General features: G+C 49.3%; 1 protein-coding gene across 1 annotated transcript in view; it reads left to right on the forward strand.

Annotated features, from left to right (window-relative positions):
- CALN1 (calneuron 1) overlaps positions 1–27,081 on the forward strand; it is a 270,634-nt gene that overhangs the window by 4,982 nt on the left and 238,571 nt on the right. The window contains exon 2 of the mRNA XM_049639377.1: positions 16,817–16,960. Within this exon, the coding sequence (XP_049495334.1) occupies positions 16,817–16,960 (144 nt within the window). The remainder of the gene's footprint in view (positions 1–16,816; positions 16,961–27,081) is intronic.

Here is a 27,081-nt window from a genome sequence, read left to right on the forward strand (position 1 = left end):
CATTCATTCATTCATTCATTCATTCGTACATGGACACTTAGGTTGCTTCTTTATCTTGGCTGTTGTACGTAATGCTGCAGCAGACATTAGGGGCATATATCTTTCCGAGTCCGTGTTTTCATTTTCTTTGGATAAATACCCAGAAGTGGAATTGCTGGATCATATGGTAGTTCTATTTTTAATTTTTTGAGGAACCTTCGTGCTATTTTCCACAGTGGCTGCACCAATTAATACTCCTGCCTACCTGCGGTACACCGGGGCTCCCTTTTCCCCCACAGCCTGGTCAATACAGGTCATTTCTTGTCTTGATGATAATAGCCATTCTGACAGGTGCACCGTGATATCTCATTGTGACTGTGGTTTGCATTTCCCTCATGACTGGTGACGTTAAGCACCTCTGTGTGTACATATCGGCCATCCTGTATATCTTCATCGTTTTAACACGCAAATAAGAGCAAGTCACTCTGACGCTCAGCAACCTTCTATGGCTCCCACCTCACTCAAAGTAAAACCCATAGTGCTGACAGTGGCCTACAGGGCCCTACGTGATCTGCCTTCCCACCTCTGTCTCCCCGATATTACCACCTACTTCTCTCCCCACTCACTCACTCCACCTCACCCCGGTCCCCTGGCTTCCTTGCCGCTCTTCTAGTGTACCGGGCTCATGTGCCCCTAGGGAGTCGCAGTGACTATTCCCTAGGTCTGGAACACTCTTCCATAGATAACCCGTGGACCACTCCTTTCAGCTGCTCAAATGTCTTCTCATTGCAGCTCCATTGCCCTAACCTCTGGACTTACACTGCTACCCAACCCCCGTCCCCCCATGATTCTGCAGTGCTATCTACTCCCCTCCTCGGTCTTGTCTTTTCTGTAGCTCCTGCCACGCCTCTACGCCCCGCGTTACCTAACTTTACCAAGGGCCTACTGTTTACTGTCTGTCTTTCCTCTGGGCCCACGAGCACACGGCGTCGGGACTCTCTGCTGTGCTCACGATGCGGATTGAAATTCAAAACCAAACACACAAGACCGGAACTCACAGAGACAGGGAATAGATTGGTGGTTGCCAGAGGCGGGAAGGGTAGGGGGAACAGTCACTGCTAATTCCTAGGTTTACAGGAGCTGGGTATGCTAGAGGAACCGCAAGGAAGCCAGGGGACCGGGGTGGGGTGGAGTGAGCGAGTGGGGAGAGAAGTAGGCGGTAATATCGGGGAGATAAGGGTGGGAAGGCAGATTGCGTCGGGCCCTGTAGGCCACTGTCAGCACTGTGGGTTTTACTTTGAGTGAGGTGGGAGTCATATCCTAGCTCCCAAAAGTGTGTCGTACCTGGTACACACCAGCAAATATTTATTGACTGACGATGAATTTGACAGACAGACCCTATTTGCGCTAGAAAATTAATAGTAAAAAAATAGCACAAGTGAAAAAAACTAACGGATGTAATTCTCTTTGATATGGTTTTTGGCTGTCTGTATTTTTCCTTTTGGGGGGAAATCTGTGCCTTTTTCCATTTTTCTGTTGGGGCATCCTAGTAAAATCTTTTGCATATCCGACTATCCCTTTGTCGGCCATATGTCAATTTATTTTGGTTTCCTTTTCCCAGGTTTTTTTTGCCTTCATCAGTTTTTTAAATGTAGGAACCTGCTTTCAGTTCTTTAGAAAGATGTTCTTTTTTTGCTGTCCAATTCATTGCTTTAATTCCCTTTGTTAAGTTTTCAAAAGCAGATTTGGGTAGATGTGTGATGGACAGTTGTAACTTAATATTTTCCAAGTTCTCAACTGATTATTTCAGCCCTGGATATTAGGCGATGCATCCTTTTCTCCATGGTTTCATTGTCGCCTCATCATGCCGTTTGCTTCCATGATTTGGAAGTCTGCGTGGACATGTGTGGCCCGGTAGCTTCCTCCCAGCTGGGTCACCTGCGCTTTAGGAGAAATCAGGAATGATGTGTGTGAGTGTGTGTGCACGCGTGTGCCTAACTGCACGTACTCGTGTCTTCTGGAAGAGTTGGCTCACTCTCCTGTGACTCACTTAGGATTAAGTGTCTGGGTAGAATTCCTAAAGCAATTTCCCCCCCTTATCTGAGCTGCCCTTTTAACACTGGAGGGCTGGGTTGAGGCCAGTCTGCCTCAGCTGATTTCAGTTTTATTTCTCATGCTCGAGCCAGTGCGAGGCTTTGAAAATAGTCTTTTCAAAGGTGCAGACTCATTTTGATAGAGAACCAGCGTGTTAAAACAAAATGAGAGAGTTGGCGATTTTAAGCAAATAAATTGCTTCCTATTGATAATGGGATATTTATGCAGCCTGCGGTGGAGAACAATTTCTTTCGTATCCAGGCCCGATATTTATCGGTGATCCGGAAGGCAGAATGGAGGGGCAAGTGGTGTGGTCGGAGCTGATGGGAAGGCTGGCATGTGGGAATTTGGGGAGCTGGGGGAGGGAGCCATCCCGTGGCCTTCCGAGGGGCCGAGCGGCCCTGTGTCAGCCCAAACCTCCTGCGCCTTTTCCTTCTCACGCTTTACCAGGGGGGCTTGGACTCACGCTGTTTTAAATTTCATCCGGCTACCATTCTTTAGGCAGCAACTCCGGGGCTGACTCTATTTGTGAGGCCAGTAGGGACGAGACCCGGGCCGTGCTTATGTGTGTCCTTGCACGTGAGAAAAGGAAGGCCTGGTTTGATGAGTCAAAATTGACAAATTACACAACAGGAGGGGAATCATTTTCTGGAATGGAGCCAATGTCTCCAACTCCCACCGTTTGTCATTTTGCCCCGAGTCTCAGTGCCATGAATTACGTGGAGGGTGACGTTACGAGAAATCTTGTTTTGTGGGCTGAACTGCCCAGGCAGCGTTCGAGTCTCTTGGACCCTCTTTTAGGCCCCGGCCCCGCCTCGGTCGAAGAGACCGCAGGATGGGTGAATTTGGTGCCGAGAAGTGAAGGGAAACAGGTGTGACCGTCGCTGTCCTCTCGTGCTGCCGGGTTAGCCTCTAAAACTGGTAGATGCCTATGGCCAGGAGGGCCTGTCTGCTTCCGCCTCCCTTCCTGATCTGTGACCGAGTCTGTTCCGGGCGGGGCAGAGGCCAGGGCTGGAGGTGCAGCTGGGAGGTTTCAGACCTGAAGGACGAAATCTGTCATTCAGCCGGTGTTATGTGTTAAGACTGGGGGGGCCTGGGGGGGCACCTGGGGGGCTCCGTCCGTTGAGCATCTGACTCTCGATTTAGGCCTGGGTCATGATCTCTCGGTTCGTGGGATCCAGCCCCACTGTCAGAATGCAGAGCCCATTTGAGATTCTCTCTCTCTTGCCCCTCTCCCCGCTCATGCGCTCTCTCTCTCTCTCTCTCTCTCTCTTTCTCTCTCTCCCTGTCTCAAAATAAATAAATAAACTTAAAAAAAGGATTGGTAGGCCTGTGGGGGCTACAAAAACAAAGACTTTTCTCTGATCTTCCAGAATGTCACATCCCTCGGGGACTCCAGAAAGGTGGTTGTTAAGTCGACGTTGGTACGGAGGTGGGTAGCCTGTGCCGCTTCCTTGGCAGTGAGCGAGAGCTAATTGCTCAGTGGAGACATGGGAAACGGGATGATCCCACTACCGGGGCAGTGATGGGGGAAGACACTGGTTCAGGGGCAACGGGGAGATCTTGGGGCAAGCTCAGGAGGCTGCTGGGGGAGAGCCTGATGTGACGAGAAGGGCGAGGGCCAGAGAGTGATCGTGAGATAGAGGCTACCCCGGGGAAGCCAAGACAGGGGACAGGCCAGCCCTCCTCCAAGTGTGGGTCCTGAGCTACTCGGGCAGAGTGAGCACGATTTAGTGAACCGGGGCGTGCTTCGAAAAGAAGAAAGAAAAAGAATAGGAAATATCAGTGTCACCGGCAGAAAGGGTGTGTACTGTTTCAGGAGGTATGTGTTTGAAGAGGTCGAAAATGAAGCTTAGGAGGACAAACCCCGGGGCGGGGGGGGCCAGAAGACCAGGGTTCAGATCACTGTCCTGACGCAACCACATGGCCTTGGGCGAGGGCTAATGACAGAACCTACCTCATGAGTTGTGAGGCATGAATGAGCTAATATGCCGGGGTGCCTGGCCGGTTCCCAGTCGGTTCAGCACCTGACTTCGGCTCAGGTCATGATTTTGCGGTTCGTGAGTTGGAGATGCAGCCCCCGTGAGCTCGAGCCCCCCTTCGGGTGAGCCCCACTTCTCTCGCTCTGTCTCTCCCCCTCTCTGCCCCTCGCTCACTTGTGCCCTCTCTCTGTCTCAAAAAAAAAAAAAAAAAAATGAGCTAATACACCAAGAATGCTCAGAGCAGTACCTGGTACAGACCGAGCACATAATCGACGTGAGCTATCTATCACATAGTAGTTGGAACCAGAAGAAACTGCTGATATTTGACCATTTTTTAGCTGTACAAAAGCAATTTTGTATGGTTCGACCTAATGCACGCACATACGCACAACTTCTGTGTATTATAGCTACGTTATGCGTCTGTCGTGATGTGCAATGCGTTTCTTACCGTGGGGCGGAATGAAAAGGCCGTGTGCTACGCTGGCTTCCCCTGGCAGGATGTGGAGATGAGGCAAAGGTTTTAATAACCAAATGTGATACTTTCATAGGCCCTTTGCTCTGAAGGTGTCCATGATGTGCTCTTTGGCTTTGTCTGTCGCTCTTCCATTCATTGTCCTTTAAGGATGGATGGATGTGCGGGCTTCCTAAGGGCCCCCCTTACTCAGTAGTGGGTCACACAGAAGGCCTGAGCCCCCCTCCTGCTCAACCCCAGACCCTCTTCCTGGGTGTTCTCGAACCCCGTGTGCTGGGCTGCACAGAGCCTTCTCCCTTGGCAGGAAGTGACAGAATCAAAACAAAGCTGTACCTCCTTTAAAATGAATCTTTTCCTTGGGGCCGCCTGGGTGGCTCAGTCGGTTAGGCGTCCGACTTCGGCTCAGGTCACCATCTCACAGTTCGGGAGTTCGAGCCCCACATCAGGCTCTCTGCTGTCAGCGCACAGCCTGCTTCGGATCCTTTGTACCCTTCTGTCTCTGCCCCTCCCCTGCTGGCACGCTCTCTCTGTCTCTCTCAAAAGAAATAAACTTAAAAAAACTAATCGTTTCCTCATTACAAAACAAAAACAGTAATAGCCCCTCGTGTTTCCTTGGGCTTGGTTCTTGGTCCTTCTGTTGTAAACTTGTTTCCTGTTTCCAGCGCAGGAGAGATCACAGAGGTCGGGGGAAAGATCTGGTGTCTAGAATGATCCTCTGGGAGGGCCAGAGAAAGAATCTGACTTCCAACCACTAAGCTGTCCTCCACATTCCCTTCCCACTGTGGGCTCAGAGTGGGTCCCCCTCTCCCCGTCGGCTGTCCTCTTCGCTTTTCGGTTTCCGTCTCCTGGGACGCGGCCCCCAGTGCCTAGAGTGGTGCCGTCGCACGGGAGGTGCCCAAGGCATATTTGTTGGCTTGAATGGAGTTGAGTGATCTGAAGAGAAATTTAGCTTCTCAAGAGAATCGGGTGTGAGCCACTCCGGAGAGGATGTCTCCCGCTCTCTACTCAGCTTGCTTCTGGTTTATTTCTGGAACTTGGATCTTGTTCTTTTGGCCTCCACGTGGGTGCTAAATCCACAAAATGATTTTGTTTTCTCGGATGTTAATGATTCTCCGATCTCAGGATATTAACGTTTGTAGCACAGGAACAGTGTGACTTAATGAAAAATTAATTGTATTGATTGTTACCGTCTTGTTCACAGATAAATTCCACTCGATGTGCTGCTTGCGATATTGCTGTAGATGCCAAATGGTCCAGCGCCTAAGTTTCTGTCCCGGGCTGCTTGCCTCATTTTCTCGGAGAAGGTGCTGGTTGTTGTGTGAGACGTGGCTCCTTTGGTGCAGAGGCACCAGGCTAGTCCCCATGAAGCTGTTCGGTCTGCTGGGCTGTGGGAGCTGGGCTGTCTCCTCCTGGGGCAAACGGCCCCACATCCTGCCCCCGAAGCAGATCTAGTCTGGGGTCAGGAGCATAGCTCTCCTCCACTCACCCTTCTTCTTGCCTCGTCAGGGAGCCCTCCTTCCCTGTGAGCTGGTGTGGTGAAAGAGTGTCAGTTGTCTGCTAATGTGTTGATGGGTGGCTGGGGTCCTTGGATGGTTTCAGGGTGGGGGCTGGTTGCCAGGAAGACCGAGGTAGGATGAGAGGGTCGGAGCCTTTAGCCTCATGCCCGGGCTCCAGGGAGGGGAGAGGGTTGCGGATCGAGTTCGACTCCCGGTGGCCAGTGACTTCATGAGCCATGTTTACATGACAGAGCCTGCCGAGCCCTAAATGACAGGGTTTAGAGAGCTCCCGGCTTGGTGAGCACATTGAGGTGCTGGGAGGGTTGTGTGCCCAGGAAGCTCCACACCCCCTCAGCCCCGTTCCGGATCTTGTTTTGGGCATCTCTTCATTTGGCTGTTCCTGAGTTGTATCCCTTATAATAAACCAGTAAATGTTAAGTAAGGAGCTTTCCAGAGCTCTGTGAGCCGTTCTAGTGATGATCAAGCCCAAGGCGGGATCGTGGGAACCCCAGACTTTATTATTATTACTCTTTTTTAATGTTTATTTTTGAGAGAGAGAGAGAGAGAGAGAGAGGACACACTCCAGCAGGGGAGTTTGGAGAGAGAGAGGGAGACACAGAATCCGAAGCAGGCTCTAGGCTCTGAGCTGTCAGCATAGAGCCTGATGTGGGGCATGACTTCACAAACTAGACCGCGAGATCACGACCTGAGCCGAAGTCAGATGCTTAACCGACGGGGCCGCCCAGGTGCCCCGGGAACCCCCGACGTTATAGCTGGACATTCAGAAGTACAGGTAGCCTAGACTTGCGGCCGACGTCTGAAGCGAGGCCAGTTTTGTGGGGCTTGACCTGTGAGGTCTACACTACCTGTGAGCAGTAGTTAATGTCAGAGTTGGACGGAATCACCAGACGCCGGATGGATATCCAGAGAGTTGGAGAATTAGTAGGGGTGGGGACCCTCCCCCCAGCTTGTGTCAGGTGTTGCGAGCAGAAATGGATCCTAGAGGGCAACTTGGCAATATGTATTAAGTGCCTTAAAAATGTTCCTGCCCTTTGACCCGGCAGTTCCATTCCTGGGATATCATCTTAAGGAAATGAGCATCAACACACGTGAAAATTTCCATACACGAATTTCCAAGGCAGCATTATTTAAGAGCAGAAACGATCTCAACGTGCCACACTCGGAGCGTGGTGAGCCCAGTTGCGCTGTAGGCATATTACGGAACGCCACGTGGCCATCAGAAGTGATGCTCTAAAGACGAATAAACTGTATGGAAGATCGAGATGGTTGTGTGTTAAATGGAAAAAAACGTGCAAAGCTATAGAGAGTGCATGATCCAAATGTAATTAAGAATATGTGTATGTAAAAAGTTTGGAATAAAATGCCATAATATATTATTAGCGGTGGTTATTGCTAGCCGGTGAAGTAGATGATTATTTTTTTTCTTTATACATTTAGGGGGCGTTTTCCTGAGGAGCATACATCAATGTGTAACCTGTGAAATGTTGCATCCCTGTGCGGGTCTAGCTCTGGTCTTTTGACCCCAGAGGTCAAGTCCAGAACCCCCCAAAAACGGAAACTGCCCTTCTTCTCTCCTCACTCATCAGCTTGTTGTTTTGTATAAAGACCCTCCGGCCATTCTCACCCTCATACATATTCACATCTAATTTAATGATTTTTCCTTTCAGCCCTGCCTGGAACATTCTGTCCAACACAGGGTGCCCCTGGCTGGGATGGGCTTTCATTGTTAGTGTCTATTCTAATTTGCTTTGCTCTTTTACTGTTGGGGAATTTTCCATCAGCTGAAGCAACCTGGCATGCTAAAAGCAGAATTTTCTGCTTTATCTATGGAGGTATAATTTTGGGGACAGATAAACTCTGTGCCAGCTCCTAAGCCCTTACAAATGGCCCTAACTTTTTGACTGCCTTGTGCCACCCAATTTTAGGAAAGAAATGATTATTTTTCATGACCTGGGGATATGGAGTCTCTGTCTAGTTTCACCCCCTACTGAGTTACTGAGATGCTTTTCTTTCTGAACGCCAGCTAGGGGAGGAGTTGGCTTTGTTTTTTAATGCAAGGTGCCATTTTGACCATGAGGTAAGGAAAAAGGCCAGACGCATGGGGGTGCTTGAGATACCCAGGATGAGCAGTGCCTCGCTGGCCTGCCAGTCTTGAGTGCTTTGAAGGCCCTTGAAGTTTTTCAACACAGGCTCTTGTCTGTTCCCAGAGTTACCAGTGACTCATGGGGAGTCTGGGGCTGGTGGGCTTACAGGAGCCCTGCTCAACTCTATATTCTAACCTTAGATCACAGAGGCAATTATGCCATCCGGGAGGGATGGTCACTATTGCCAGCCATATCTTTTTGCAGGTGCCTCCCAACAGGGGCCCTTGCCTGCCACCCTCTTGGGAGAGTACATCCCTTCTGCCCCCTCGCCCACGCTGTGCCCCTACCGGAAAGCCCTCTTTGTTGCACTGACTACAATTCTCAGCCTCCTTCCGGGCTCTCCTAAGGCTCACCTTGTTTGGTTCGAGACAGATTATGCTTAGATCCTGAGATTGCCTTTGCTGATAATTTATTTAATCAGGTTCATTGTGGGAATTATCATTTATAATAGTAATATATCATAAGCCAGTAGCATACAGGAGAATGCCTCCTAAGTAGCCAATAAAGGAATAGCCTACTTCAGGCTAGGGAGAGATTATTGACGTTATTGTTCAGGCCAAGGGGAGAGGAAACAAACAAAGCTCAAAGTTGGAGGTGTGCCTTTCTATGAGTTGGTTCTCGGTAGAGTCCGTCCTTCCTACTAAAAGTTGGGTACCAGCTGCCGGCTTAGGTCGCTCACTGCTGGGGCAGGGAGGTCGGAGGTGATGGTACCTGTGTTGGCTGCAAGGTTGGCTCTTGGCAAGGTTTTGTTGGCTCTGAAGATGGTTTTACTCCAGGGACAGTTACGTGGCTTATACCGCTGACTATGGGGAGACGTTCCGTCTCTTCCTGAGATTGCCGCACAGTTTAAGCACCACCGCCAACCAAGATGAGTCTGGCACAGCAAGAGCAAGTGTGTGGCAGGGTCTTTGGAGAGCCATTTAGATCGGCGAAGAGTGGCCTTGCCCAGACCAAATGCTCTCACGTTGCTGGGTGCACCTCCTGGTTTTTAAAATGGAAAAGCCCATTACGTGATGGGCACCGTTGCCGTCACAGTGGTGTCAAGGACACAATGGTCCCCTCTACTTCAGGTGCGAGAGTTGGATAAGAAGGTCCTCAAATCTACCTTCAGCACAATGTCACCAAAACACGTTATTCAGAACAAATTCAAACCACAAATAAGCTTTCGACACATGGATTTGCGATCATAACGCATCAGTAGGCAGCACACCTCCTCCCCCATGTAATTGCCAGGTGTTTTCTTTAAAAAAAATTTGTTTTAATGTTTATTTTTGAGAGAGAGAGAGAGAGAGAGAGAGAGAGAGAGAGAGACAGAACATGAACAGGGGAGGAGCAGAGAGATAGGGAGACACAGAGCCCGACGCGGGGCTCGAACTCACGTGGGATCGTGACCTGAGCCGAAGTCAGACGCTTGACCCACGGAGCCACCCAGGCGCCCCTTCCAGGTGTTTTCTGTTTCAACTTCTCTCTCCTATCTCCTGGGCGCTCTCTTTTCCCTTGGGTACACCTTGCATTCTTTCAGCCTCCTTTGTGAAACAGGACTCCACTTAGATAAAGGACAGAGAAATAGAGAAATGCCTCCAGGGTTGGGACCCCTCTTAGTAGTGTTCCTTACCATCTACGTCTGTGCAAGTAGCACAGAATGAATGATCACTTTGTCGAAATGGATGGAGTCGCACCTCAAACAGCAAATAACCTAGGAGTGAGGATCCTTTAGCCCTTTGGAGAGAGTACCACGAAAAAAAAATCCAGCTTAACAAAGGGCATTATACAAAGCAGCACGGAGCCCCATCCTGCCCCCCGTCTCTGTGGCCTGTCCCCTCACTATTATGAAATGCGGGAACACTTCTGACCCCACTTCCTCCTGGCACATGGGTCCTCCTTGAGGACCCCGCCCCCCTGGCTGTCGGAGGCCTCACCTCCGTGTTCCCTGCTTATTGAAACCAATCAGTTGTATTTGTGGACTGATTGAACAGAATTGAATTGGAACTCATTCACGCTAAAACCCGCATTGGGATCGAACCAGCGTTTTATGGGCAATTACGGTCATTCTGTTCCCACTTTCTGTTCTGGTTGGGTACCCAGTATTACTGTCAGCAGTAGCTGGTCCCGTATGGCCAAATGCTCACCAGATCTGGCCGCCTGGCCACGTCTCACGGTCCTGTACGCCGTGTGACCAAAACGCCCCTTCCCTTCCCTCTCTGCAAGTATGTGCCTCCTCCTGAATTCTCTCTCGGTTAATGTGATCGGTCCTCACCCCATCAGGCCAACCAGAAACCCCAGCATCATCCTCAACGCTCCCTCTCCTAGACGCTGGACTCCCGAGCCCTCCCGCCTGGCCACGCAGAAAAGCCTCAGACCCTGTTAGCAGCGCTGTGGGGGTGAGCCCGGCTTCCTCACCTTCCCGCAGACTGTGGTGAGTCCTCCCAGTAAGGCCCCCGCTTCTCACCTCCCAGCCACCCCGATGCCGGAACCCTTGGTTTAAAAACCAGTCTAGGGGCGCCTGGGTGGCTCAGTCGGTTAAGCGGCCGACTTCGGCTCAGGTCATGATCTCGCGGTCCATGGGTTCGAGCCCCGCGTCGGGCTCTGTGCTGACAGCTCAGAGCCTGGAGCCTGTTTCAGATTCTGTGTCTCCCTCTTTCTCTGACCCTCCCCTGTTCATGCTCTCTCTCTGTCTCAAAAATAAATAAATGTTAAAAAAAATTAAAAAAAAAAACAGTCTGATCCCGGGGCACCAGGGTGGCTCAGTCGGTTAAGTGTCCAACTTTGGCTCAGGTCATGATCTCACGGTTCGTGAGCTGGAGTCCCGTGGGCTGGCAGCACAGAGCCCGCTTCGTATCCTCTGTCCCCATCCCGTCCCCACTCTCTCTGCCCCTCGCCCGCTCACACACACACACACACACACACACACACACACACATACACACACACTCTCTCTCTCTCTCAAAAATAAACATTAAAAAAATCAATCTGATCCTTTCTTTTATTGATTGATTGATTGGTTGATTGGATTTATAACCACTGAGGACTCCCTGTGGCCTACAGCAGGGCTTGACAAATTTTAACCATAAAAGGCCAAAGTGTGAGTATTTCAGGCGTCATGGGCCAAACCGTTGCTGTCACGACTTCTCAATTTTACAGGTGTAGTGCGGAAGCAGTAGGACTGTAGATGACAGACCCAGACAGTGTGTAAATGAGCAAGCATGGATGCATTCCAAAAAAACCCCGCCTTATTTACCAAAGAGGTGGGGGGCCACATTTGGCCACAGGCCACCCTTTGCCAACCCCCGGTTTGTAGGGTGAAGGTCACACGGCTCCCAAGGCCCTTTGCCATCTCGTCCTCGTGCACTTCCTCCCCTCATCTCTCTCTCTCTTTTTAATGTTTATTTATTTTTGAGACAGAGAGAGACAGAGCATGAATGAGGGAGGGTCAGAGAGAGGGAGACAGAATCCGAAGCAGGCTCCAGGCTCCGAGCAGTCAGCACGGAGCCCGACGCAGGGCTCGAATTCACGGACTGTGAGATCGTGACCTGAGCCGAAGTCGGATGCTCAACTGACTGAGCCACCCAGGCGCCCCCTCCCCTCATCTCTTAATGCCAAAGGATTCCGGTGTGACCCTTCCATAGGGTCATCTCTCTCATATGGAAGGACGTCCATGGGGTTTTGTGTGGACTCCGATTCCTGCTCTTGTCATTCTCTGGTATGAAGATCCCATTACCTCTCGGTCTAGACTAGACTAGACCAACTAGACTATAATTTTCTCATAGCTTGGAAAGTTTCTTTTGCTACCCAACTGTTCCAGCACAGCATATGGCCTGTAATAAGTAAACAGCAACTCTTCATCGAATGAATGGCTGTATTAATCACCTCTAAGTATTCATTCGTCCTTCTCAGAAAAGGTGCAAATCCTTCTAAATCTCTTTTCTCATTGCCCCAGTCCCTGTCCTATTAATTTTCCTGAATAAAGACCACGAGGCTCCGATCGTGTATTTTCTGGTACACTTCTGTGGGTATTTAATAATTGCCATGCTGAACTGCATGTCTCTGGTTCCGCCATTTCTCAGTGACGTCTGTCAACAGAACACATCTTGTTCGTTAACAGAGTGATCGCTTCTTGTGGCTGAAGCCCATATTCTTCCTAGGGACACATGTCTGTGGAGACTGAGCAGATTTCGCATCTAGCCGGGATTGAGATAGGAAAAAGTATTGTTCTTCATTACCGAGCTGAGTTTGCAAATTAGCGCTGTGAATTTCAGCTGCGTCTTCAAGGCCAGACGCTAGCCGACGACTGTTGACTCTGGTTGGATGTCCTCTCATGCACACTTTATTGGAGTGACCTGACTGATGAATCTGTTCTGTATGATAGTCCAGCCTCTGCCATTGTTTTTGCCCGAACTGGCTATGTCCCTAGAGAGCGTCATGGACCCAAAGCCTGGTTCTTAGGGATACAGGTCGTCCCAGTGGTGGCTCTGATATTTTTAAGAAAATACACTTGCTGGTGTAATGAGAAGTAAATCTTTTGGGCTCTAGAGCAGCGTGCTTTCTAGTCAAGACCTTGCTCGGCCCCAGGACATCAGGGTAGAGAGGCACTTAACCACGGCCACTTTCATACACCACAAACTGGCAGTGGGACAGGCTCTCGTCACCGCCGCTGTCCCCTCTACTGTGGCCTGCAAAGGCGTCTTGGAGGCGGAAGAATCACATACCGTTGCCTGATGTGCACGTATTGTGTGAGCATGAAATGTACTTAAAGACCAAAAGCACAGCACGCTTATGTAACCCTGAAGCACCAGGGACTTTAGCCCAGAGAGGGGATAAATTCCAGGGAAAAGTGCTCCGCATTACTGGGTTGTTCCTGCAACTTGATCTGTGGTCCCCACTTCCCAAGGATGTGGCCAGTGGCCAGAGCCCCTTCGTGTTGCCAGCAGCCTGCCCTGTAGCCACAGGCAGGGGGATCCGGCCTGCTTCCGTGTCTCCACTGGTTTTATGGGCATATTTCTCACACCCTGTTCTGCTATTAAAAATAAAAATAAAATGAGGCACACATCACATGTCTCCGGCTGCAAGACCCATTTCCTTCTAATAAGCTTCTCGTTTGCCTGGGCTTTCCCTACCCTGGAAAGATTAAGTCTCCAGAGGCTCCTATGATGGATTTCTAGTTTTGTCCTTTTTTTTTTTTTTTTTGTCCCTGTTATTTTGAAAGAAAACGAAGTTAGTGAGCTTTGTCTGCCTTTGCAGACACACACTCTCTCTCTCTCTCTCTCTCTCTCTCTCTCTCTCTCTCCCTCTCTACCCAGGAGCCAGGAGCAGATATTCTGGGCAAACAGAATTACAGCTTTGTCCCACTTACTGGGGGCCACAGAAAACAGAACTCTGAGCTGATGTGTACCTGCGCGGTGCTGGAGCAGGGCTGGAGCAGGGCTGGCCTGGTTACTCACGGCAGAACAGCAAACCGTGGGGGTTCGAGGACTCGGGGAAGCGTGTCCCTTCCCAGGGCAGTTCCAGGATGGACGCTGTCCGACTCCAGCAGCCCAAGGGGGAGGCAACTGTAGAGCAGCCCGGGCAGCGAGGTGGGGATCAGGAGGCATACCCTTCAAGGCCCTCATTTCCAGGCCGAGTTCACAAACATCCCTGGTCCGGCCTCTCCGGGGTGACCCGTGTAGGGATACAGGCCAGTTCGTTTGTAAGTTCTAGGACATACAGGGGATCCCAGGAAAGAGGCCAAGCCCTGTAATAGCCAGGGAGCTCACGACTGAGTCAGACGGAGGAGAAGTGGAGATGTGACTCGGGAAAGGAGAACAGGGGGCAGAGGTCAGCCGGAAGCCGGCCATCCGGATGGCCCGCCTAGGACCCTGGCCTCTTCTTTGACTCCAGCCTGGGCCCCTGTCATCATCTGACACTTTCTATTGCCGCTTGCTTTGTGCCAGTTCTGGAAGTAGAGGCCTGATGTGGAGGCTAGCACCCAACCCATTTTTCAGAAGGGGGGGTTGAGGCTGAGGGAGAAGCCCGCCCCCGCTGCAGGGCAGGGGCAGGCTGACTTCCTGGCGAGCCGACTCCCACCTTGGGAGCCCCTGCGTCTGCATCCTCCTGCCCTTGGCATCTGGGCTCAGGCCATATGAGGCCGTGGTCTCCGCCCCGCTGTCCTCGAGTGCTGAGTGCCATGACCTCAAGCTGAGCAGTGGCTCTGAGCTCTTTCCGGGCCACCTGGGACTTGGTAGGAAAACATATGGCTGCCTTAGGGAATCTTGGGCATGTTTCATTGGTGAGAAAAGCCTAAAAGCGCAGACAAACCCCTTGATTCAGAATTTGGACCAGACTGAAATTTTTTCTTTATCCTCAATGGAAAAAAAGAGGGGCGTTTGAACAGCAGATTAATAGGGTATGAAGGAGAACACAGGCTTCCTGTTCTTCTCTTAAACACTTTAACAATGTCCACAGATCCCCAGAAAAGGTCTGGAAGGACCTTAGGGATCCTCGTGGCCAACCCAGCTCATTTTACACATGAGAAATCTGAGGCCTCCGGGTTTGGCTGTGGACCTAATTAGCTAATGCGCCTGGCCAGGAGCCTAGGGTCCCGGCGCACAGGCTGGTCTTCTGTCTGCTGGAGCCCACACCTATTCTCAGAAAGCATTCAGCAGGCAGAATTCGTACCCATGGTGAATCTGCTACTTACATGGGATCCTTACTTGTGCAGGGAGGATCCACCATTGGACACCTGTCTGGGTAGCGCCCCCTTCAGGGTGTGGGTGAGAGTCCGAAGACGGATGACCCCCCCCCCCCCCCACCCCCCGACCAGTAACAGACAGGGAGAGAACATTGGCCATGGTGAGCAAAGATGTTTTTGTGGGAGGCCTGACACGCTTTGGGCAGGTGAAGAGGAAGACAGGGCATCTCAGGTGGGAATACCGGCTGGGACAGTGCAGCGGTCGGAAAACGGGGCCCTGGAGGTACCAGGCCCTCATCCCTAGAGCCTGTAAATATTTCCTGGGGAAAAAAAGGCTTTTGCAGATGCTAAGTTGAGGACCCTGCGGTGAGGAGCTTATCCTGGGTTACCTGGGAGGGCCCTAGATGCCCTCATGAGTGTCCTGATAAGTGAGAGGCAGGGGAAGATGGGAGACAGCAGAGGAAAAGGTGATGGGGCCATGAAGGCAGAGAGATTGGAGCGACCTGGCCACAAGCCGAGGAACGAGAGGCAGCCACCAAGAGCTGGAAGAGGCAAGGGACAGATTCTGCCCTAAGAGACCACAACCCCGTCCACACCTTGATTGTGGTCCAGGGGTACTGATTTCGTGCTTCTGGCTTCCAGATGCTTCGAGAATAAATTTCTGTTGTGGTAAGCTGCCACGTTTGTGGTGATTTGTGACAGCAGCCGCGGGAAATTGGTACCAACGGGAAGGGACGAAGCTTGTTTGGGTGAGGGTGTGGTTCAGGGTATTTGCCGGGAGCACGGCCAGATATTTAGGGAGGTATTTAGTAGGTAAAGGGGTTAGGCCCAGTGTCTCATGTTAGTTGGAGGAATTCCTGCAAGCTTCTGCATGGATCTTTCCCTCCCGGCTGGAGCGTAGGGCTCTGGAGGAGAACCACGGCACCCAACAGATTGTTGTTCGTTCTCTGCGGCACTTAATTCCGTGCTCCCTGGGTACAGACAGCCGATACTTGTTGAACAGCATGATGGATGTTGGCAGCTGCCATACCCGGGCTTGCACCGGCTTTACTGATGAGCGGTCAAAGCCGGCCAAGTCTGCTGTTCAGATCCCATTGATGAACCTGTCATCTTGAGACCACGGTCTCGAGTGACTTCCCTGTGCCCTGCCTCGCGGTGGTAGGATGTGGTGGGACGCACCCAGCCCACCCAGGACTGACGGGCTGCCGGGGCTCTGGAGGGAGGGGCTCTGGGTGGAACGCAGAACAGCTCAGGTTGGGGTCAGAGGACAGGCGATCACCTGCCGAGTGGAGTGGCCTTATTGATAGCAGAGTCCAATTCTCCGCCGGCCCGGAGAGGATGTGATTAAAGATGCCTTTTGGGCCTTTATGACACTCTTATCGATCCGAGGTTGTTTATAGCCATAAAACAGCTGTAAATTAGAGGCATGAGATAAAAACAGGAGGATACTTAACTCCTGTCTTCCTTTGAGGTTGAAAGAGCTCTCTGTGCCTCTCCCACAGCGGTAGGGAGCTGAGACACCGGTGGGCAAAGGGGAATCTCTTCTTTCCTGCAAACGAATGGCCCAGGTTAAGAGGCAGCTCTCTCCTCACAGCTGAAACCCAACTGCTCGTTCCTGCTCAGGAAGTGTCCTCGGTTAACACGAGCGTCAACTGGGACCACAGTCCAACTGTGCGCCGACCGCGGGGTTTAAGGATGGTCCGGGCCTTCCGAAGCTGGTTTTCTTTTTTCCCTTCCCTTCCTTAGTTCGCATTTCCTTTTCTCTTCCTTTCTGTTTGCTTTTTCTTTTCTTCCTCTCTTTTCTTTTGTCCCTCTTTTGGCTGCTTTTTTTCATCTGATTAAACGGTTCTGACCTATTGCTATTCGTAAAGCAGTTAGGAGTGTTCAGCAGAGTATCACCAATCATTTCAGCGCAAGAGACCAAGACGTGTGACCGTTGGACCTTCTTTGCTTTCCCCTTGTAGAGATCCGAGAGGCCTTTCGGGTTCTGGACCGAGATGGGAACGGCTTCATCTCCAAGCAGGAGCTAGGAATGGCCATGCGCTCTTTGGGGTACATGCCGAGTGAGGTGGAACTGGCCATCATCATGCAGCGCCTGGACATGGACGGTGAGACCCCGGCACGCGGCACGGCCCCCGAGATGAGCCCCAGCTTGTCAGCGAGACTCCCCCCCGCCCCCAAGCTTATTCATTTGTTTTGAGACACAGAGAGTGTGAGCAGGGGAGGGGCAGAGAGAGGGGGAGAGAAGGAGAATCCCAAGCAGGCTCCGAACTGTCAGCGCAGAGCCCCACCCGGGGCTTGAACTCATGAATTGTGAGATCGTGACCGGAGGCGAAATCAAGAGTTGGACCCTTAACTGGCTGAGCCACCCGGGTGCCCCAGCGAGACCTTGGTGTTAAAGGGCCTTGCACTTGGGGTCAGAAGGCTTGGGCTCATGTCTCAGTTTACATTTGAGGGCTACATTAGGGTTTTTCAAACAATATTCCGTGGAGTCCCAGGGCCCTGCAGAGGTGGTTCTGGGGCCACTGGCAGGGCAGGGTGAGGAAGGAGGCTGGGCGAGTGGAACAGCCACCATAATTCTTTCCATCTCCCCTCCCTCTCTTTTAAATAGCGTTACTGAGCCAGAACTCACATGCCATAACATTCACCCACTGAAATTTTGTGAATCAGTGGCTTTTAGTGTATTCACAGATTTGGGTAACCAATGCCATAATCAATTTTAGGACATTTTCACCACTCCGAAAAGAAGCTCTGCCTTTTAGCTGCCACCTCTCAATCCCTCTATCACCCAAGCCCTAGGCAACCACCAATCTGCTGGTCTCTGTGGATGTGCCTCTCTGGACATGTCATATCAATGGAATCCCACAACGTAGGGATCCTTTGTGACTGGCCGCTCTTACTTAGCATAATGTTCGTAAGGTTTCTCCATATTGTAGCATGTATTAGTACACTTTTTTTTCTTTTTTACGGCCAAATCATGTGCCGTTGTCTGGGTATAACAGCTCTTTCCTATCTGTTTTACTTACTGGGTTTCTATATACAACCTCACGGGGGCGGGGGCGGGTGGGAGAGTGAGGTTTCACTGTACTTTCAAAAAGTTCTAAAAAAACAACACCTGACATCTTTGAGGTTCTTTCCTCGTCTAAAACCCGGAGGCTACCCCAAACCTGTTATGACCCCCCCGACGTTCAGATTCTGCCTTGACTGAAGGTCCAAGAAAAAGCCTTCTTCTTTTTTTTTTTTTTCAACACCCTCCCCCCCTCTGAAAAGCAGCTTGATCCCGGGCCTCCGGGGTCCAGCGTGGTGGGCATTGGGACTCTCAGGTAGAGCATGAAGTGTGTAAGTGAAAAAAAGGAAGCAGGGGATGATGGGGTCGGGAAGTCCTTTGAAGGAAAGGACCATGGGAGGGAGATGTTTGCTTGGCCTGCAAACATACAGGCCAGCTTGCAACTTGCAACTTGCAAACTTCCAATCTTCCTGATTGGAAGAAACCGCTCGCTCCTGTTACTTTGCTGGAGTTGCCGGAAGGATGATAATAAGGGTGGCCATATGGCGAATGAACCCCAGCGCCAACCACGAAGCGCAGCTGTGACCATTTATTTTCTGGTTCAGGAAAGAGATGTTTCATCAGGGGTGTTCAGCGGTATGAGCAGTCCCAGCCTTGTCCTTAACGGCTCTGATTGATTGTGATTCACCATGTCTTTGCAGGCCTGATTTTGACCTTGCTTTATATTTAGCTGCTTGCTTTAGATATTTCTGAAAAGCCGGAGCGAAGCACATATCGTATAGCAAAGTCTGTTTTCCGTTGACCCCCATCATCATTTCGGAGATACATTTCCAGAAAAAGTTTCCTTCTTAAAATAATAGAAATCTTAATTTATACCTCTGTTCGTGGAACGAAGATTTTGCGCTTTTGAGTCTCTGCCCACAACTCGTAGAACAAAACCTAAGTGGAATGGACTAGAAGCAAATGGAATTAGTTACATTTAATAAAAAAAAAAAAAAAAATGAGCCAGGGCTATTGTGGGTGAGTTACTCCGATGAAATCGTGGGGTCTGCCTCAAAGTTCTTTCCGGTTCTTTGTGTATTCAGTCATCAGATCTCAGCTCACAGGGAGTTTTTACATTGTTGCAAATCTTCCCCGACTCCACGAGGTCTTGGAGTCCCGAGGGATCTTGTGCGCCCGTGGCAAATTTCCGTTCGGTTTAAGAGCTTTCAAGTGTCACCAATTTACTTACCGCTCATCTTACTCAAAGGAATGCCAAAGGCAGAACTTCCCAGAAGTTAAAAGAACTTCACAGTTCTCTCGCAGAGAATTTCTGTTAGTTCCTTTAACAAAAGCTGAGGCCATCAGCTGCTTTGCAGTCACTCCATCAGGTAAAGACTTTTACTTTTTTTTAATATTTATTTTTTTTTGAGAGAGAGAGAGAGAGAGTGCAAGGGCAGAGAGAGAGAGAGGAGCACAGAGAATCTGAAGCAGGCTCTGTGCCGACAGCAGAGAGCCCGACTTGGGGCTCAAACTCATGAACCTTGAGATCATGACCTGAGCCACCCAGGCGCCCCACATTTCTTTACATTTGAAGTTCAGCTTCTTCGAGGTTCTGTTTTGTTGCCCACACAAGCTTTAATACAGAAGGTATGAAGACAGCCATGCACAGAGAAGGAACTTTCTACCCAGTTTATTAATTGCCTAAGCGTGAAAAGAACTAAGTGATAGATGCCCAGTCTGAGACTGAACCGTGTCTTTAAGAGTTCTGCAAATGACGCTGGTAAGTGACATTTCTGGGGTACTGCATTCTGGATACGGATGGACTGTTTTTCAGTGTCTTTCTCTGAAATGGGCCTTTTGAGCTTCTGTTAAAACAAACAAACAAAAAAATAGGTCCTAATTATATCCTTCCTTTCTAGCTTCTGTAACTGGGAGTTCTCCACGGAGATTCAGCCTTACTGAATTAAGTTATTCTCTGGCATGAAACTCCTGGCGTGGCAGAAATTTTTATGGGGATAATGCCAAAAACACGGGGTGTCTGGGCTGCAGCCTAAGCTCCATGCTTAGCTTGTAAGATGATGGTGCCTCCGGGCCCGCAGACCCCGGTGTCCCGGGGCAGCGGGAGAGGGGGCAGTGCCTCCGTCCATCCAAGCTGGCCGTGATTAGGAGCGGGTCTGGCCCACACACCGCTCTTCTCTTTCTGGGGTCCCTGCAGGTCTGCCCGACGGTGAGGTCATACCTTCGGCACAAGGCCCGGCTGGAGTAGCCTAAGTGTGTCTGTGCAACCCAATTTGACACATGAGGCTTTCATTAGGTGGTTCCTCGGGAGTGGGGTGCCTTGCCGCCTAAGCGTGTAATAGCAAGCTCCCTGGATTAGGCAGCTCGGCGGGATTTCCTGGACACAGAGCCCGCAGCCAGACAGCTGCAGCCTGTGTGTGTGGAGCTGGTTTTCCAGAGGACACCATGGAAGGCAGGCTGCAGGGTCTGGGATTGCTGTCTGGGCCTGTGGCCAATTTGCATTCAGTGCTGCCCCTGCGTGCGTGTGCGTGCACACGCGTGTGTGCGCCGTGAGGGCAGATGTGCTCAGAGTTAAATAAACAGAAAACCAGAATTTGCGCCTGATGCCCATGGCTTCCTCTTTGGCCCTTGACTGCAAAGGCTCTTTCTCGTCACTTTGACTCCATTCCACACCCCCTGGTGCTCGCGGTTCTTCTTCCGTTTTATCAGCCTCTGCAGCCGAGGGGACTTTTGCCCGAACGCCAGCTGGGAACCAGAATCCCCCTTTCCTGGATGCTTTTGGCCAGGATCTCCCCTTCAGCCCAGAAACTGCAAGCCTGCAGATCTCGCAATGCAGCCCCTGGAGGCATTTAATTAAGCCCAGCGCCCTAAGGCCTGCCTCGCATGTGGGGGAAGCAACTTCTCTCCATTGCCTCTTGCTACTGGTCGTGTGCCGCCTTTGGAAGCATTGACAAATTAGTCACCCCCAAAAGTATCTGCACTCAATAACAGTATCTGCAAAGCTTACCACTTTCATAGAAGCAGGTTGAGAAAGGCTGCTTGAAAAGGACTCGGGTTTTCTGCCACGACCCGTCTGTTCCTCACACCTCTGCGTTTCCCACGGTGGCTCCGGGGGCCCCTCCGAGCCTGCAGCCTCCTTCACAGGGGAATAAGGCCCTGGTGTCTTCAAGTCCCAAGGGCTAGTTTTGACAGCTCTCCAGATTTTAATAGTTTCACCAGCCACACCCGTGTGGCCATCTGGAACGAATCCAGCTAGCTTTGCACACAGTTTCCCAAAAGCAGTCAAACCAAAAGACATTTTCGGCCACTTGGGGCCCCTGCAAGGGCCCCACTCGCGGGTGCTGATGCCGACCTCTCCCCCCGCAAGCTTCCCTTGGGGGCTCCTGCCCTTACAGAACAGAAGGCCCTCTTTTGAAACCAAGGTAGGCCTTGCCTTCTTTCTCCTCGATTTCCTTTCTGCCTCTCGAAGGTGCAGAATGTCAGGAAATTCCAGCAAATGTGGGCTTTTGAAATGACTTCCTATCTCCTAACGGGTTCGTAGTTTGCTTTTAGGCCCACCTCTGTCTGGAGAGTGAATTTGACCCCGTTTAGCTCGACCTTGAAAAGATTTATCAGGCGGCCGCTGTGTGTGAACTTGCTCATTTCTGTGGTTGGCCAGGTTCACTTTGGTTCATTTTGAGACAAGTCACTGAACTGCAAAGAACAAAACCGTGGCCGGAGTCACGTGGCACCGTTAGCAATGGGCCTGTTGTGCCCACGCCTTCACATGCACGTCTTCCCCACCTCGGCTGCCTGTTCCTTACAGGTAGGTCCTTTGCCGATTAGTCACGATCATGACCTCTCCTGTGACCATTTGCGATCTCCTAGAAGACGAAAGTGGAAGCCTAATTCGGAGGAGCGCTCACGTCTGCCTCACATTCATGCAAGTCTGGTACTGGTTTGGATGCTCCGGGACTGTTGTGAGCTAGAACGCACGCTTGTTTCCTGTGTGTGAGGGAGGATGCTTGCCCACAGTCTGCATGAGTGGAGCAGAAGGCGTATAGTGGGCGGAGGGACACTTGGGGCTTTGTAGCCGAAAACAGAAGGTCCTGAACCTGATGCACATCAGAAAACACCTGGGGGGCGTGTTAAAAAACAGACCAGTAGAGTCAGACTCACAGCGGGGCCCAGAAGCCTGCAACTTTCTTTAACAATCTCATCAAGTTACAGACAGCAGTGTGTCCACTGACATAACCAGGGGACTTTGGACCCAAGGAAAAATCTAAAGCTGTGAGCACTTGTCTGAGCAAGAGGGTCTGACTTAGAGGTAAATGCCTGTAAGGCAGAGGAGATTTTTCCTTTGGGAATTTGACGAAGGATGAGGACAGTCTGTGGTCGGCCAGCCCTCCGGATGCCCCAGCTTTCTCCCTCCTCCGTCCGTGGGCCAGGGACCTGCAGACTAGGCATCACCTGGGAGCTTGCTTAAAATGCCAAAGCTCGGGTCCACCCCAGATCTGCTGATTCAGAGCCTGCATTTTTTAAAGTTATTTACTTATTTTGAGAGAGAGAGCAAGCGAGCTCACATGGGGGAGGGACAGAGAGAGGGAGAGAGAGAGAGAGAGAGAGAGAGAGAGAGAGAGAGAGAGAATCCCAAGCAGGCTCTGTACTCATGTGGGGGCTCGTAGTCACTAACAGTGAGATCATGACCTGAGCTGAAATCAGGAGTCAGACGTGTAAGTTGGACTGAGCCACCCAGGTGCCCCAAGAGCCTGAATTTTAACCACAGTCCCAGGTTATACATATATGCAGGAAAGTTTGAGAAGTGCTAGTCTAAGGCACAACTTTGAGAAGGTGTTTCCTTGTTTGAGGTTATCTCCGTGGAGTGAGGCCCCTCCCCAGTCTCCTGCCTGAAACTCGCCGCCCAGGGATTCGCGACTTACAAACTGGAAGTAATTCACAAAGCCAAAGTCCTGGCGGAGGTCAGTTACAGGAATATATCCAAATATTTGCCTTTGTGAATACTCACAAATAGCATCAAACTATTATATATGTCACTCCTTGTCAGTGCATTATTGCTGAATGTACTTGGATCTTGCCATGGTTAAGTCTTAGCTGGGTGAGGATAACGATGACCAACGCTTATGTAAGCTCACCATGTCCCCAATAACAGCAGAATAACACAGGTGCAGTCTTTACCTTGGCCACACACTGTTATAGGCTTTATTAACTTTTTAACTTTATTAACTTCTTTGTTCTCATATCATAGGTACTAAGTAGTAGGATTCTCATTTTTGTAGATGACAAAACTGAAGTAAGTAACTTGCCTGGTTCACGTTGCTGGTCAGACCATATGAATTTAAGGTCTTAACCACATATCTTGTAGATACATTATTTGTGTGTGTGTGTGTGTGTGTGTGTGTGTGTGTGTGTGTGTGATTTTGGTAGGTATAGGTCACTTAGGGTGACAGCAGGGCATTGAAGCGGTGACTAAACAGGACACACACATACACACGTACTCCAGGGTCATGACGTCACCTAGGTATTTCAGACCTATAGGTGAATGTGTTGGTTACCAATTACTGTTCTAGATAGTCTCCTGCTGTCACCTTTGGATGGATGACAAGCTCCAGCCACTTCTGAGGTTATGCTGGTAGGAGTCAAGCCTGACCCTAGAACAGAGTCTATGAATTGAAGGATGGTTGCTCGTTGCTTTAATGAGGGGAATCCTTTTTAGGTCCTCTGGGGATATATAGTTGGGGTAGATGTTCATGAGAAATCAACTCCAACCTTCCTGACTCTGGGAGCAATTCCTTCTTCTGTGTTATGCCAGGGAAAGTCTATCATCTTAAACGTATTGATAGTTGGCCATATTGAATCCAACCTTCAGCCAAAGATCAGACTGTCTGAGCCACTTCTAACTACCCAAACCAAGGTAATAAAAACAATTTCTGGTAATGAGTACCCATTTCAGTAAGAGTGTCCTCAGCGGATATTATATTCCCTCTCCCTTGTTTTAGCGCCCTGGAATCCAATGTTAACACTGATAGAAATTACCAGCATCTCACCTCTCTGTGTTCTCTCCTACCGGACTTGAAACTTCTCCTGGGACGTGTCCGATCTGATCGTAAGCATGGGTGTAAAGGCAGCAAAATTCGGTGGGAGTAGATCTTGAAAATAGGCATCCCCCTTCAAGGCAGCCACTGCAGCTGTGTTTCTTCCAGATCTTCAAGCTGGTCTTGTCTGATCTCAGGGAGATCTCAGAGAGGACACGAGGGAGACTCGGGCATTCTGTATTCTGAATCCACCCAGAGATCCCCATTCCAAGACTTAGGTCGCACTCCTTTCCTTCTGATCAGTGCCCTAAATTTATTTTACATCAGAGATCTGGGGAGTCCATGATCTCATCTTAACAACTCTACAGACCACGCAGTGAACCTTGGGGTCCTGCCTGCAGTTGCCTGAAGCACGTGATTCTTTTGGGGCCACCTTGGAATCACTCTTGTCCTCTGACTGTGACCAGAGCTGAGGGTTTCAAGGTCTGAGCTTGTTTTCTCTCTCAAGGGCGTTCACAAGCAGCCCGCCCTCCACATTCCTTGTAGTCATCATTGCTGCCGTAAAGGTCAAACACAGGAACTACATGGGTCTTCGAAAGCCTTGCTTTCAATAATTATTTTATCCCAAGAAACCACAGATGACATTTAATTAATTATGATCCCACTTCTGTCAAGGATACCCGTATCCTGTTTTTCACTGGCAGGAAGGTCAGCGCTTCATTTAATAATAGAGGTGAGCAAACCAGTCTCAGAATCCCATTTGGGAAGGTTGTTTCTTCCTGGTATACACACTACATCATGAACACAGAAACCGTGTTGGATTCCTAGAGGCAAGAGTATTATGCGGAAGACAAGAACTTGCTACAGTCCTTCATATGTAAATAACATTTCTGTCCGGCAAGGTGTACCGAAAGGAATACGTGAGAGGGCCATCTCAGAACACCCCGACCAGTATTGAGCGTTATTTAATAAGTCATTCCTGGAGCACCTGGGTGGCTCAGTCGGTTGAACATCCGGCTTCGGCCCAGGTCACGATCTCGAGGTCTGTGAGTTCGAGCCCCGCTTCGGGCTCTGTGCTGACAGCTCAGAGCCTGGAGCCTGCTTCGGATTCTGTGTCTCCCTCTCTCGCTGCCCCTCCCCCACTTATGCTGTCTCTCTCTCTCTCTCTCTCTCTCTCTCTCTCTCTCTTTCTCTCTCTCCCTCTCTCTCTGTCAAAAATAAATAAACATTAAAAAAATTAAAAAAAATAAACCAGAAATTAATAAAAGTTTGACTAAGGATCCTACCCATTTGGAATCTAAAAATTAAAAACCAAAAACCCTTCCAACTTAATGAATAATTTCATGAGTTGACTTTTAGAAAAAAATGCAATACATTGAAAAATATAGCATATTTAATTAAGAATTAAATAGAGTTGCCACTAAAACTGGAATGAAAAAATGTGGGAAATTTAAAAAAGAATACTTGCTACAGTTTTGTGAAAATACATTGGAACATCTACACGAAATGGAGATTTTTCTGGAAAATATAAATTCTTGAAATGAAGTCAAGCCCAAGTAAGTAGTCCAACCTGGAAGTTGCCTACTTGCAGGCTTACCAGCCAAATACAGCTTATAGCCCTGTTTTATTGGGCTCACACGTCATTTTATAAAGCAGAAAACCTCATGTTAAAAATATGCACTTCTCTGGGGCGCCTTGGTGGCTCAGTTGGGTCAGTGTCCGACTCTTGATTTCAGCTGAAGTCATGATCTCACGGTTCCTGGGATCAAGTCCTGCGTCAGGCTTTGCACTGAGAGTACGGAACCTGCTGGGGATTCTCTCTCTCTCTCTCTCTCTCTCTCTCAAAATAAATACAAATAAAAAACTTAAAAAATATGCACTTCTCTCTCCTCTTAAAACCTTGGAGAATTTAACAAGACTGGACCAAATTCCTTCGCTACAAAAATTTGGTGGACCTGAATGGTGAGGGGATCTTCCACTGCTATGGCAATTCATTCTTCCTTTCCCTTAGTTTTAATTCTATAATGTTTTTGTGTTTGTTTCGTCTTTCTGTGTGTGTTCCCGTGTTGCTTATTTGTTGTCATTTCTAGTAACTTCCGTAGCTGACTTATTTTAATTTTTTTTTTTATTATTTACTAACTAAGGCAGGAAATTTGCCACTGAGAAGAGCTTTAGTAATGTCTCCCACATTTTGATAGTTTTATTGTTTCCCTGTTGGCTTCACAATATTTTATCGTGTGTTTTCATTCCCTCTGCCACTCTACAGATTCTTTAGGAAAGCGTTTTATGATTTCCAAGTCACTGGAATTTTGAGTTTCTAGTTTACATTTAAATTTTCTAGTTTTATTGCATTGTGGAAAGTAAATATGACCCATTTGGGACGATTTTCTTTGTAACCAAGAATATGAGCTTTTATGAAGGTATCGCCTCTATGGTACGAGGCTTTCGTACGTGCATAGAGGTTACCTTCGTATTACCTGTATTTCCTCCACCTGTATTTCTCGTTATTTCATCTGAGATAAGTAACTTTGATGTGTTGAACTCTCCCACTGCCGTTACCTTGTTTCCTTGGTTTACTTCCGAGGAATTTTCATTACGATTTTCAATTCTCTGTCTGCCCTCATAGTAGATTTTATCTTTTATCAACATCAGTGTTCTTTAAACACTTTTAATTATGCTTTTGCCTTATGTTGATTTTTGCCGCATAACCTTTTTGCCCGTGTTTGCATAACATTCATTGTTAAAGTGTGGTCATTGGGGAACATTCACCATTATTCAGCTTCTTCCAGGGAACACAGCCTGGTGCACTCCTGCCCTCTCTGTGTGAAACGTCTACACAATATATGCCCGGATGTTTTCTTTTTTCTTTTTTCTTTTTTTTTTTTTAGTATCTGAAGGGCTTTTTTTTTTATTTTATTTTTAAAATTTACATCCAAATTAGTTAGTATATAGTGCAACAATGATTTCAGGAGTAGATTCCTTAGTGCTCCTTCCCCATTTAGCCCATCCCCCCTCCCACACCCCTCCAGTAACCCTCAGTTTGTTCTCCATATTTATGAGTCTCTTCTGTTTTGTCCCTCTCCCCGTTTTTATATTATTTTTGTTTCCCTTCCCTTGTGTTCATCTGTTTTGTCTCTTAAAGTCCTCATATGAGTGAAGCCATATGATATTTGTCTTTTTCTGACTAATT

The sequence above is a fragment of the Panthera uncia genome, chromosome E3, assembly GCF_023721935.1.
Source record: "Panthera uncia isolate 11264 chromosome E3, Puncia_PCG_1.0, whole genome shotgun sequence".
NCBI lineage: Eukaryota > Metazoa > Chordata > Mammalia > Carnivora > Felidae > Panthera > Panthera uncia.